At 50.0% G+C, this 13,052-nt stretch overlaps 1 protein-coding gene across 2 annotated transcripts in view; it reads right to left on the bottom strand.

Annotated features, from left to right (window-relative positions):
* AMOTL1 (angiomotin like 1) overlaps positions 1–13,052 on the bottom strand; it is a 93,799-nt gene that overhangs the window by 14,521 nt on the left and 66,226 nt on the right. For both annotated transcript variants that reach the window (XM_040630985.1, XM_040630986.1), the window contains 3 exons: positions 7,407–7,552; positions 3,867–4,016; positions 759–949 (listed from right to left, as the gene is read on the bottom strand). In XM_040630985.1, coding sequence (XP_040486919.1) covers positions 759–949; positions 3,867–4,016; positions 7,407–7,552 — 487 coding nt within the window. The remainder of the gene's footprint in view (positions 1–758; positions 950–3,866; positions 4,017–7,406; positions 7,553–13,052) is intronic.

Here is a 13,052-nt window from a genome sequence, read left to right on the forward strand (position 1 = left end):
CTCCCAAAGGGTCCAACAACAGCCTGTATCAAAACCAGTTGCGTGGATGTTCCTCTGAGGCTTGAGGATCTCCTCCACCTATACTGACCCTAAACTTTGATAAATCCCAAACAACTGTAAATGAAGTGCCCATGGCATCCATGGGCCCACAGCCAACTGGTGGGGCCGGGAGGCCGAGCAGGAGTGCTGACTGCGGGGTGCACGGCCGCTCAGGACTGCGCACGTGAGCCCCAGCACTCAGGGGAAACCCCCTGCTCATTCGGACAAGAGGATGCTCTAACAGAACTCCTTTGTCAATTATCAAGCAGTCTGAGCTCATTTTTAAAGGGAGGATCAGGCTGTGCACCCACAAAAAGGAAATAATGCAGCAGAGGTAAAAACTGTCAATAGCAACAATTTCAAACCAAAAGAAACCAGGCTTCAGGTCACACGCAGCTCCACGGAACACGAGGGCCCAGCGTACCTCTCTGAGCCTCATTTCTTCATCTGCAAAATGAGGCTACTCACGGTTCCTGTTGGACCCTTTGGGAAGGTGGGATGTGAACCAGGTGAGGAGCGGATACAGGCCCCTCATCTGGTCAGGCCCATGTTTAACGAGGGTTAAATCTCATCTGGCCCATGACACATACGTGCTCTTAAGAAAGAGCACGACACGCACTCGCGCAGCACCACTTCTGAGGAGCACGCGGGGTCCCACGGCACCGAGGTGCTGGCGGTGACTGATCGCAGGCCCCGGGCGCGCCGCAGGCGGGCCTCACCTCTCAGCCGCCGCGGTGGCCGCCGCATTCATGGCAAAGTGTCGGATGGTACTCTCCTCCAGGTACTTCTGCTCCCACTTGGTCATGTCGGCCTCCAGGGCCAGGATCCGCTCCTCCTTCTCCCTCACAAGCTCCATGAGGGCTGGGGCGTTATACTCGGGCATGCCGGCTGGCTGGCCGTTTCCGTGTTTCTGAGAAGCAAGAGAAACACACATCTTGATGCGGGGAAGGGGCAGACCGTATAAACGGGGTGAGCAGATCCCACAGCACACTCCCACCCTGCCCTCATGCACTTGCCCCCTCTCCTAGGGGGACGGGCAAACCCTACAGATCCTACCGCCAAGGAGGATCACCTTCCAAATCCCTCCACCCCTAATTCTCGTGCATCTCTGTGAGACAACCTTATCCCGACGTTAGTGGTGAGAGAACTCCGCTTCTGGGAGGTGGAATGAACTGTTCTATCTGTCTCAGCTACTCAGTGGTAGCCTCAGACCAGGGCCCGTCTGGCCACGCAGCCCTGCAGGCCTAGCAGCAGCTTGCCCCCTGTCCTGCTGTTCACTTAAACCAAAAGCAAAAACAGGACCTAAGTCTTGGCCTGCTGGACTAGGGCATTTTCTGTGGAGTTCAAGAAGATTCCCATTGTTTGCTGCCCCTGAGGCTGGGAGATTAGCATGGAAAGGCAAAGGAAGGGGATTGAGATCCCCCAAAGTGCATGCTCCCCTGGGTGCAAGGCAGTCATCCGGGACACAGAGGAAGGAGGGTCTGCCCCACTGAGGGGCCTGGGAAGCAAATCAGCTACTGCCTATGAAAGCCTTTAATCAACTTTAAAGGGCTACCCAGGGGCGGCTGGGTGGCTCAGTCGTTAAGCGTCTGCCTTTGGCTCAGGGCGTGATCCTGGAGTCCTGGGATCGAGCCCCACATCAGGTTTCTCCGCTGCTTCTTCCTTTCCCACTCCCCCTGCCTGTGTTCCCTTTCTCGCTGGCTGTCTCTCTCTCTGTCAAATGAATAAATACAATCTTTAAAAAATAAAAATAAAATAAATAAAGGGCTACCCAAAGTAAAGTGCTACCAGAAATCTGTGAATGCAAGTCAAGCTCATTTTTCAGCCCCTTCTTTCCATCTGGGTCTGGAAGATAGGAAATAAAGCTGTTGTGGTATTTGGACCACTCGCCAGTGAGGATATTGACATTTCAGATTTCTTCCCTTTTAACTCAGGTATATTATGTCATGTTTTCCAGTGATCACAAACTGCAAACGCAGAGCTGGGTGCCAGGTGAGGGGTGCCTGAACACTTTACCCCGAACCACATCTATTACCCGGAACAACAGTTCGGTGCATGAGCTGCACTCACAGAATCTAATCCTACCAGAGAGACCAGAGCAAATGGGCCCGGGGGCTTTCTATAATCCATATGTTTCTGTTCAATTTTTTAAAGCTATAATTACAAATATTCTAGAATCTGGTGGTTGCTTGCCAATAACCAACATTTAAGCAAGAATAGAGCAGAAAGCCCATAACTGTCCTCATCAACCTGTACAGAAAGCCACTGACCCCCTCTGCCTAGGCACTGACCTCAGGCAGAGGGACAAATGAACCAGTCCATTGAGATGAGAAGCTCCCCTGCTGTTAGAAACCTTCCAAGAAAAAGACCCCACAGCCTGGCTAAGCGGCCATCTATGCCTATCATGTCCTGTCTCACTCCCATGTGATGGCATCTCAGCTGGCACATTTCTGCAAAATCCTCTCGGCCTCACATGAGATCATGGCACCTCGTCACAGGGCCCCTGATTCAGGTCATTAGAGTTACTTAAATAAAAGCATGAATTTCCAGATGGACCAGAAGTCCAGAGACAGACTCACCCTTCCTACAAGTTAGCAACTAAGCCAAGATGGTGGGAGGCCGGGTGGGTTCCTTAATTTTCTGGGCAATCTCACTAACATCTCCTTCCCTAGCCAAGTACACACACCCAGAGTGAAATGTGTGTGCCTGCCATGAGAAAGAGCTGAACTGGCCTGAGCAGATGCTTTCAAGTGTACTCAAGAATTCCAACCACAACCACTACACTCTATCCAGTAGATAATTCCATGGAGCCCTGCCTTGCATTTCCCTGCTTCCCAACTTAGAGCACACCCTTCCCCAGCTGCACAGAGGGCTTTGCCCATTGCACTGGCTGATGACACACAAGCCCCGGGCTCTGTCTGGAGCCAGGAGCCTTTGACCAGTGTATAATGAAGCCCAGCCCAGTGGCTGAGCTTTCCTTGCTGAGGCACACATGGACCCGGGCTAGGGTGTGTAACTCTAAGCTTTCAGCGGCTAAGTTATATTGACAGCTGTTAGTAGTAGAAAGGAGAAAAGGCAAAAGAACTAGGAGCTTATGGCCAATATTAAATCCTAGGCATAGTCCTGAACTCCTTCCTCTCCTTTATCTCTGAAAACTCACTGATGATCACACCCGACTCATTTCACTCTTTTGCTAGCTCCCGCATGGAATCCCACTTCGTGACACCCTAGACGACAACAACAGCCTTCAGGCTGGCCCCCTGGTCTTCCACACTCACCCCTTCAGCCCCTCCTGACACCATGAGACGGCTCTTTCTCTGATCCACTGTACAATGTTATTCTCCAGCTTAGAAAGCTCCCACTCATTGGTTCTCTGTTGACTATAGCAACAACGTGACCAGATGCCTTCCACCAGCTGGCCTCTGCTTCCTCAGCAGCCACCTCACTGTGCATTCTCCCCTAGCTAGCTGCATCCGGCCACCTGGAAGGCACCATGCTGTTCTGTACCTCTCTCCCTACGCAAAGTCCTCCGCTACCTCTGATGTTCGTCCCCCAGAATGTCCAATCTACTCATCTTTCAAAGTCCAATTCAACTGTCCTCCCCTATGAAGCTGTCTACAGTCCCCTGTGCCCAGCCCCCGGCAGTCAGCACTTTCTCTCTTTAAGAACTTTTGTCACTGCAACGAGTGGACTGCCTGGTTCCTCCACTGGCCGCAACAATGCTACGTTGGGGACAGGGAGTTCTCATTCCCCTCTGAGTCCACAATGCACAGTGTGCAGCCTGAACCACAGCGGGGTGCTGGAGGAATGTGTGGCCCCGACCTCACCTGCTGGGTCCTCAGCGCATCCAGCTCTCTCTCCAGCCAGGTCCGCAGTCTCCGCTCCATCTGTTCTCGCTTCTCACACGCAGACTGCAGCTGGCTCAGGGCCTGCTGGAGCTTCTCCACCTTCTCCACGTAGGCTTGCTTCTCTCGTAACTGAGCAGAGGACAGTGAAGATGAGCGGAGAACTTAGACAGGCATTTCTCAAAGCTGGGGTGGAGGGGGGTGAGTGGGGGGATCAGATAACCTGGGGATCCTGTTTGAACTACAAATGCACGGACCTTCCCTGATGCCATCCCTCTGCTGGGCTGGGACAGGAAGGATTGACACAAAGGCCCCCAGTTACACCTAGAACAGCTGGGATCTTGGAATGAGAGACCCCTACCAGGGCAGGTGCTTTCAGCCATGTGCCCAGCTCTGAGCTCCATCTTTGGTGACTGCCTTAACATGACAGCATTTGCAGACGTTGAAAATGAAGTGAGTAAAGAGTTTTTAAGGCCACAAGGAAACGGTTACTCTATAACATTAAGTAAAAAACCCAGAATCAAAAATTATATACATGCTCACAGCTCTGCCTCTCTGCCTATCATCTACGCATGAAAAAAGACTGGAAGGAAAGACTTAAAAGCATCACCCATGTTTATCTGTATTGCACAATAGGAATTTCTCATCTTCCTTATTCTCTCCTGAATTTTTCAAGTCTTCTATAACTGGAAATTACTATCACGGAGAAATTGTAGGTGTATGTACACATCTGTGTGTGAATAAAGATAAAATTTCCTGCTGCAGGTTATTTGTGGAGAAACTTTCTCCTAAGACTTCTGAGCCCTTTCTGGAGGAATAGTGGACTGTCTTGGAGAGAGGAAGGGCACGATGAACACTCAACCAACCACCATAACTGAGGAGATGGAAACTGAGGTAAAAAGGATTTATGGAAATGCCACATCAGGCTTGGATTTAGAATCACAATCCACGTCAACTCTCACTCCCGGACTTTGTTTTCCTCCAATTAGGAGTCTGGCTCACGTCCATAAATCGCAGGCCCCTTTCTAACTTTCTGGGAATCAGCTCATGCCAAACACCAGGCTGAGGCGTTGACTCGATCTGGTCGTGGGTGAGAAACCAGAGGGTAGGTCCTGCCTGCACCTGGGTGCTCTGATGCCTCGCAGGTGATTCAGAGCCTGAGCTCAGCCCACAAGTGCACTGGCAAGCTGGAACATGCTAGTGATTGAAGAGCCTGCTGCGAACAGTGGTTTCTCCCTTCGCAGGCAGCACCGTAGGGAGCTACGCCTACATCCTGCCACAGCCACTGGGTAAGACGGAGGTGTTCTGCCCTTGGTTGGGGGAGGGACAGCAATCTTACAGCCCTCTCTAAACCCGCTCTTGGCATCATTTCCCATCTGGCCCTTCCATTCACTGTGCTTTTGATGACTTGATTCAGTTGGGTAGACATTTGAGGACCTACTAACTGTAGGTTCCTGTGCTGGAAGCCGATTCAGCTGAGAAAACATTTTGTGAGTCCCGTTCACACACTACTTACCCCATTCTACACTCTATATACAGTTTTCTGGGTGTGCGGCCATTAGAACAGAAGGGCCATGAGATCTGTGCATTTCAGTCCCTGCTGGGCTGAGGCACACGGTGTGTCCCCAGGGCCTGCAACAGTACTCAGCATCCAGTAGGTACTCAAGAAATATTTGTTGAATGGGGAGAATTCTTATTCCTCATCAACTACAAGATCCTTGAAGGCATGGCTCTGTCTCATTCACCTTTGTCTCAGCCTTTAGTCTAGCAAGGAGTGTATTAGAATGGATGATTAAGAATAACAGTTCACATCAGCCAACATTTTTGAAGCTCCTCCATGCCAAGCACTGTGCTTTATATGCAATGATCGCATTGAATCGTCCCGATGACAGTAAAGGCACAGCTCCTTCGTTATCTCCATCTAAGAGAGAGAACCGAAGAGCTTACATGACCTGCTCAAGGTCACACACTGACACATGCCAGCGTCAGGATTCTATTTCGTAGTCTGGCCATGGAGTCCGAGCCCTTAGCCTTCATGGGCAGTCAGGGGAGGCATTCCGTATGACCGATCTGAACTGAATTAAGATCCCTCAAAAGATTAATAACAACAGGGAGTGATACTGAAAGCAGACAAAAGAGAGATTTTGGAGAAGCTACACACAATCAAAGATCATCTAGAATGACGAGAAGATGCACCACAGTAGTGATTATAAAAAAACCTGTCTTTAAGGAGCTCGCAATTAACTTGTACTTTATGAGAAATATTAAAAGATTTTTAAAATTATAATTTTCCTTGGCTCTACACATGGAGAGGGAGCCTAAGTAAGTAATTTCAGTTACAATCATAATGAGGAGTCCTGGCCTCCCATCCTCAAAGCAGACCTTGTGTCCTTTAGGGGTTAAGGTCGCTTTCTGTGCCAGACGTACGTCCTGGTGAACGAGTTCCACAGTGGTGACTGGGGCGATCCTCGGGGGCTGTTGCTTGGGTCCTCACGCAGTTCCCGGAGAGGACTTGTGGGTTTAAAAGCCTTCTAGCAGACAAGACCTTTGTTGACTTAACAACCTTCCTGTTCGCTGTTTGAACTGCGATGCGGAATTTGCCGGGACACCTGAGTTACCCCGCATCAGGAGAGGTCTTCTGAAGGAGTCGCTTTTCATTTTCGACAACAGTTGGATTAGTGACGACCCTGTATGCTGGGTGCCAAGCACCAAGGCCAGTACTTTGCATGGAATATCTCACTTATGACTCCTCCAGACTCTGAGTGTCTACTTTCGGCCGTGGCTCTGCTCAGGGCAGGCCCCATACCCAGAGGGCTTGCTGCCGCAGGGGCCTGGCAGGTGCGGGGCAGCAGGCTCCTGCCCTCCTGCCCAGGCCACTCCTCCTTTTTTGCCGCCGTGTCTGCAGCCTGAATCCCCTAGCCTGAACCTCGGAAATGGTCGATCTCCGTCCACAGTCAGGCTTCATGGCGAAGTCTACTCATAAAATGCCATCTAAAGGGTTGATTTCATCAGAAACCACTAAATCCATACTGCTGGAGAGGGAGCAAACTTTCCTGGACTAGGGGAGTCACTGCCCAGCTGAGCTGACTTCTGGAAACCGGAGACCGGTTTGCTGAATGCCACGCCAACTCCACCCCATCAGAAGACTTCTGCCTTTTTTTAAATGCAATCAAGAGCCCAAAGACAGAGCAGATAAACTATTTTAAAAAAAACAAAAAAACTGTTAGTGTCTTCTCTATAGGCACCAGTGGTTTCCAGTCCTTCCATTTGTTTCCAGCCCTGGACACTTGCCAACCAATGGGCTGAGGCCGGGTTTTGGGCGGAAAGTGAACTCTTTCACGGCTGTCTCTCCTACTTTGCCCGGCTCTGGGCTGGATAAACTCTGTTGGTATTCATTTTTATTTGGGAGGCCTCCTGCACCCCTCCCCTTGACTCAAAGCCTTGGAACTGGCTCCGGTGAGGGGTGCTGGTTAGGAAAAGGAAGTGGAGGCCCTTTGGGCTCTGCCCCCACCCACATCTCACCTCCTCCTCCAGCTTGATGACCCTGGCCTGGGCGTTGCTCAGAGCCTGGTCCAGGATCTCAATGTGTCTCCGGTGGTCCTCACTGGCGGTCCGCACTGCCACTAACTCCATTTCCAACTTCTCCTTCTCCTTCAGGAATTCTTTGTCTAGAAGGGAGACAAGAACAAAACTACCTCTATCAGAAAGCATTCACCCTCTGGGCTCACGGCCAGTCTACATCTGGCAAGGATTAGAAATAAAAAGCATGCAGAGAGTGGAGGGTCGAATTACTGCTTTTGCTCCCTCTTAATAGCGGTGATGTGTGAGGTAAGGATTTGCTCAAAAAACAATGTTAACTCTCGATACATTCCAGGTCACAGTTCCAGAGACGAACGGGACACCAAGAACTAGTGACCCTATATTCTCCATAACTCACTTCTGCACATTCATGCTTCATGTTAACCTTTACCTACGATTTCATTCTAGCTCACAACTTGCCCTGCTGCCGTCCTCCGAACCCGTGATGAAAGGGCGGGCAGGACTAACGATGCTAATATTCTCATTCACGGAAATATAAACCAAGGGCTAGAGGGTTCAACTCTTTGCTGAAGCCAGACAGCAGAGGGGAGCCCCAACCCAGGCCTCCAATCCTGGGCTGGATCCTCTTTCCATATGACCAGGCCCTGCACACCTTCTCCTAGTTCTGTTCAAGAGGGGAAAGGGTATTGCTTTGGATTTAGGGACACTGCTCTGGATTTAGGAAATGGCTTTCCTCTCATTCAATGACAGCGTAACCGATGGCGATCACGCTCTCTTGGCCCGTGGGGAGCAAAGGCGGCGACGCATTCAGCAGCTTCCATGCGGCCTTCCTGTAGACTAAACACCACCTTAGTTTGAGCAGGGATGGCCTATGGTGTCATGGAATCAGTATTACCTATCAAGGATATTTTTCCTGTTAACAAAAGCAATACATTTTATTTTAAAAATAAATTAGAATATTTAGTCATGTTGCTCATAACATGGAAAAACTTGAATGGACTCAATGTGCAAGATTGTACACCCTACGCCAGACCGCGCTGCAGCCATTAAAATTAAGTAAGAGAATAGGGGAGCCTGGGTGGCTCGGTCGGCTAAGCATCCAATTCTTGGTTTCAGCTCAGGTCATGATCTCAGGGTTGTGGAATTGAGTCCCGCATTGGGCTCCATGCTCGGCACAGAGTCTGCTTGAACTTCTTTCCTTTCCTCTCCATCTGCCCCTCCCAAATAAGTAAATAAAATCTTAAAAATAAATATAAAGAAAGAAAGAAAGAAAGAAAGAAAGAAAGAAAGAAAGAAGAGAAAGAAGAGAAAAAAAGAAAAGGAAAGGAAAGGAAGGAAAAGAAAGAAAAGAAAAGAAAGCAAAGAAAGAAACAAGAGAATGTTGGTGACATGGGGAAAAAAACTTCATTACTGAAAAAAAAATTGGTTACATAAACTGTGTGTACACTATTCCATCGTTGTCAAACACAAGGCATAAAATTATAACAACAGTGGCAGCAGCAAGAGTTAGAGGTAGATTTCTACGGCCCACACCAGTCGAATGCCTCCGACGGGTTATGAGAATCCTTCGGCAACTCACCCTGCAACACAGAGAACCACAATCTAGAAGCTCCGCCAGCACGTGCCAGTGGCTCCATTCATTCATATTTCCTTGTAGAGTCACCCATGAATTTAACAGAGTTATCAAACATTAAGGACCAGCCCTGTGGGCACTGAACCAATGGAAGGAATGCTATGCTTTAAGGAGCAGGAAATGTGCTTTTGAATACAGGGCCTGAGAATAAAAAAGACACTTTAAGCCTGCAAATACCCACTAACAAACAATTTTCGAGCCAGAAGGGATCATAGGAAATATCCCCCTCCAGTTCCACCCCTGTTGCTTTATGAGTGAAAAGAGGAAAGCCCAGGAGCGAAGGCACTTGTCCAAGGTCCCCCTGCCAGCTGGCGCAGAGCCAGGGCCAGAACCCGGGTCCCTGATGTCCTAGCACAATGTCCTTCCCCCTGGACTGCACTGCCCCTGCATCGTGAGGTCATGTCGACGGGATCTGAGTGCAAATGCAACAGTGTCAGAACTGACAGACTGAGTAGCCTTGTACAGCTCAACTGCAGATTTACTATCTAGAAACAACGGCACCCCTGGAAACAAAATGAGGCCACCAAGATCCTGACCCTGAACACAGACTTACTTTTGGGCTATTTGTGTGCCTCGCTGCAAGCACCTACTGTCCTCCCTACTTCTCCCTTTCAGTGGCATTCGAGATGCTGCCTCTGAAACCTCTTTCCTAATCCGTGGAGAATGGCCATGTGAAAGGCCTCAACAAATGGGTCAGTAGCAGCGCACTGGCTCTGCGCCCCACCATCCACAGCCCTGAGAGTCCCAGAGCATTTCACCAGGCAGAGTCAATGACATTTGAACAACTAGCTCCACAGGTTTGGACAACATCTCAACAGGCATGGTGCCCAGGGGCCTTGTCCGGGCTCTGGAGGGCACCCAGGAGTTACTCAGCATGCTTGGGAATGAACCACTGGATTCCAAAGCCTCTGCCTGCTTATCAACCTAAGCGTAAAAGTTATTCTCTTTGTTGAGGGCAGCAAAGGACACATTGATTTTGACCAGAAGAGAGTAAAATGATAGACCAAGCTCAAGACCAGAGACACGATCAGGGCTTCTTGAGTTCTGCGAATTGATGATTGCAATTATTTCTGTCACAATGACAGCTATTTATAGACTTCTGAATTAAATATCCCTCCACTCCAACATGCACATGCACACGTGCGCCCATACACACACCCTGGATTCCAGCATTTGCTATTTCCTTAATATCATACTGTGGCTAAAGCATGCAGCTCCACATCAGAAAGAACCGGATTCAAATCCCAAGTTCACCACTTTCCAGCTACAAGGTCTCTGGCGTGGTTCACCTCTCTGAAACTCAGCACCCTCATCTTTTTTTTTTTTTTAAGATTTTATTGATTTATTAACAGAGAGAGAGAGACAGCCAGTGAGAGAGGGAACACAGGCAGGGGGAGTGGGAGAGGAAGAAGCAGGCTCCCAGCGGAGGATCCCGATGTGGGGCTGGATCCCAGGACTCTGTGATCACACCCTGAGCCGAAGGCAGACGCTTAAAGACTGAGCCACCCAGGCGCCCCCTCAGCTCCCTCATCTAATCCAGTTTAATTTAATCTCACTACCGAATAAGAAAGAGAACATCTACATCACAGTGCTGTTTGATGACTCTGTTGATGGAGATGAGACATATAAAGCATAAAGACCCTATGGGGCACCTGGGTGGCTCAGATGGTAAAGCGGCTGCCTTAGGCTCAGGTCATGATCATGATCTCCAGGTCCTGGGATTGAGCCCCATGTCAGGCTCTCAGCTCAGCAGGGAGTCTGCTTCTCCCTCTCCCTCTGCCTGTCCCCCTGCTTGTGCTGTCTCTGTCTCACTCTCTCAAATTAATAAATAAAATCTTAAAAAAAAAAAAAGACCTGAATATCCTAGATATCATTTTGGTCATTAATGATTCCCTGAGCCTAGAACAGTGCCTGGCTCAATACTGTTGAATGAATGGATGACTCTCTACTGAGCCAAGCTCACCACTAACTGTATAGTACACAGTAGTTCTTGTTAGCTGCTAGGTGTTTCCTGATAGCCTTTGTCACACAGCTGCCACTCTGCTCCTGAAGTCACCACTCATCAGAAGGCTGGGACTGACCACGACTGGACCACCCCCAGATCCCTCCTGCTCAGGCTCCCTGAACCTCAGTGTACATCATGGGACAAAGATGTGGGTGTTGAAAGAAGACTCCATGAGTTCTGGACTGCTTTGCAGTCCTCTGAAATTCACGGGTGGCAACCTCTCTGTTGTGAGTTTGGAAATGACCTTGGGCTTCAGCCTGCAGCAACATCACCTAGTATCACTCACACTGGCTCAGCACCTCCTGTGCAGTGATAGGAAGTAGTGCTCTCCATGGCGAAATTGTAAAAACAATGTTCAGAACAGTAGCAACAGTAACAAAACCTGCTCGTATTTGTTGACAAGTACCGTGTTCCAAGAATGGTGTCTTTGTTCCTTTTAATTATTCCCTTTCTTCTCAGTTTACTGGGTGAGGTGGGCACCGCTATTATCTCCACTTTCCCACCGAGGAAAATGACCCCGGGGTTAAGTCACACGTGCAGAGAAGTAGGAGTGCGGCATCAATGGCAGAGCCAGAACGTGCCTCGCTGCCGCTCTGACTCCCTGGGCAAGCAGGCCGGGAGCAGCACCACAGAATTAGAGAAGCAGAAAGGGAACGAGAGCTCCACGTGCTCATTACTGCTGAGACTTAAGTATCTCACGGGCCCTGTCATGTGGCTCCAGACACGGCAATCACATCCACACGTGTATCCGTGTACGAATACTAACGAAGCATCTAGTACGTGGAGGCATCAGAGAGTATGTGAAAAGCTTGGTTCTCGAAGCAAACTGCCTGGCTTCATGTCCAGCTCCACCGCTCACACTCTGCGACCCTGGAAGGAAACGCGCCTCTTCGTGCTTCAGCTTCCTTGCCTTTAAAGTGACGATCACAACAGTCCCTCCCTGAAAGACGCATATGGGAGGTGCCCAGTACCGTCAACTATGACCATGCCGTGGTTCTTGTTGGGGTTCCTAAAAGCATGATCAATTCTGGGGCTGCAAGATAAGTGGGTCACGGCATTCTGCTCTCAGTCGGGCAGGAAGAGAGCAAGGACACACGCAGAGCCAATGTGACGAGTCGCTCTAACCTGCTTGCGCAGGTGCTGTGAGAACACGGAGAGGACATCTAATGGAGGCTAGCGTGTGAGGGGGGGTGGCCGTCACAGCAGTGAGCCTGTGGGCCGGGGGCTGTGGCCCCAGAGACACAGGACAGAGGTATGCCAGAGCCATTCTCAATGGGCATCTCTTGGGAGACGCCAAGGGAGAGTCCCAGGGGTGAAATCACGGCATAAGAAGGTCCCTTCAGCTTATTATTAGCTAAGCCCCTTGGGATAGCTCAAGAAAGACCAGCCTCACGCTGAAGTTTTGGTTGGGCTCCAACGTATATACTGAGAATTCCTAGAACAGGCAAGTTGACACAGGAGAACTCTTGCCCAGAACGGTCTGTTTACTCAGTGGATATGAATTACCCCGAACTGCGTGGGGCAGGGGGTTGTTTAGCCGATGGCTCCGGTCCCATTTACACAGAGGATGTCTGCTCATACACTGTTTACTCTGGAAACCACAGCGGTGGCATTGCTCTGTAGCCAGGCCGACCTGGCTTGATTCCGGCACCTTCGCACAGCGGTTCACCTTGGACACATGAGAGGTGCGGGACTCCATCTCCTCAGATGGAACTCAGGAGATCGACTGCACGACTGATGGGAGGTTCAGAATGACCCACGGTAAGATACCTACCGTGGCACTTGGCCCACAGCAGACGTTCCACAGAGAACAGCAAGAGCAGACACAATACTGGGGGCTTACCATGTCTCAGGCACCGTGCCTTGACCTGTATAACAGAACCTCATTTTGAGCCTCACAACGACTCCATGTGACAACTGAGAAAAGCGAAGTGAGCTATGACCCTCATGCGGGTCAGACGGTGGTGCTTCTGTGTCATCACGCACAGGC

This window comes from Ursus maritimus, unplaced genomic scaffold (assembly GCF_017311325.1).
Source record: "Ursus maritimus isolate PB19 unplaced genomic scaffold, ASM1731132v1 scaffold_16, whole genome shotgun sequence".
Lineage (NCBI taxonomy): Eukaryota > Metazoa > Chordata > Mammalia > Carnivora > Ursidae > Ursus > Ursus maritimus.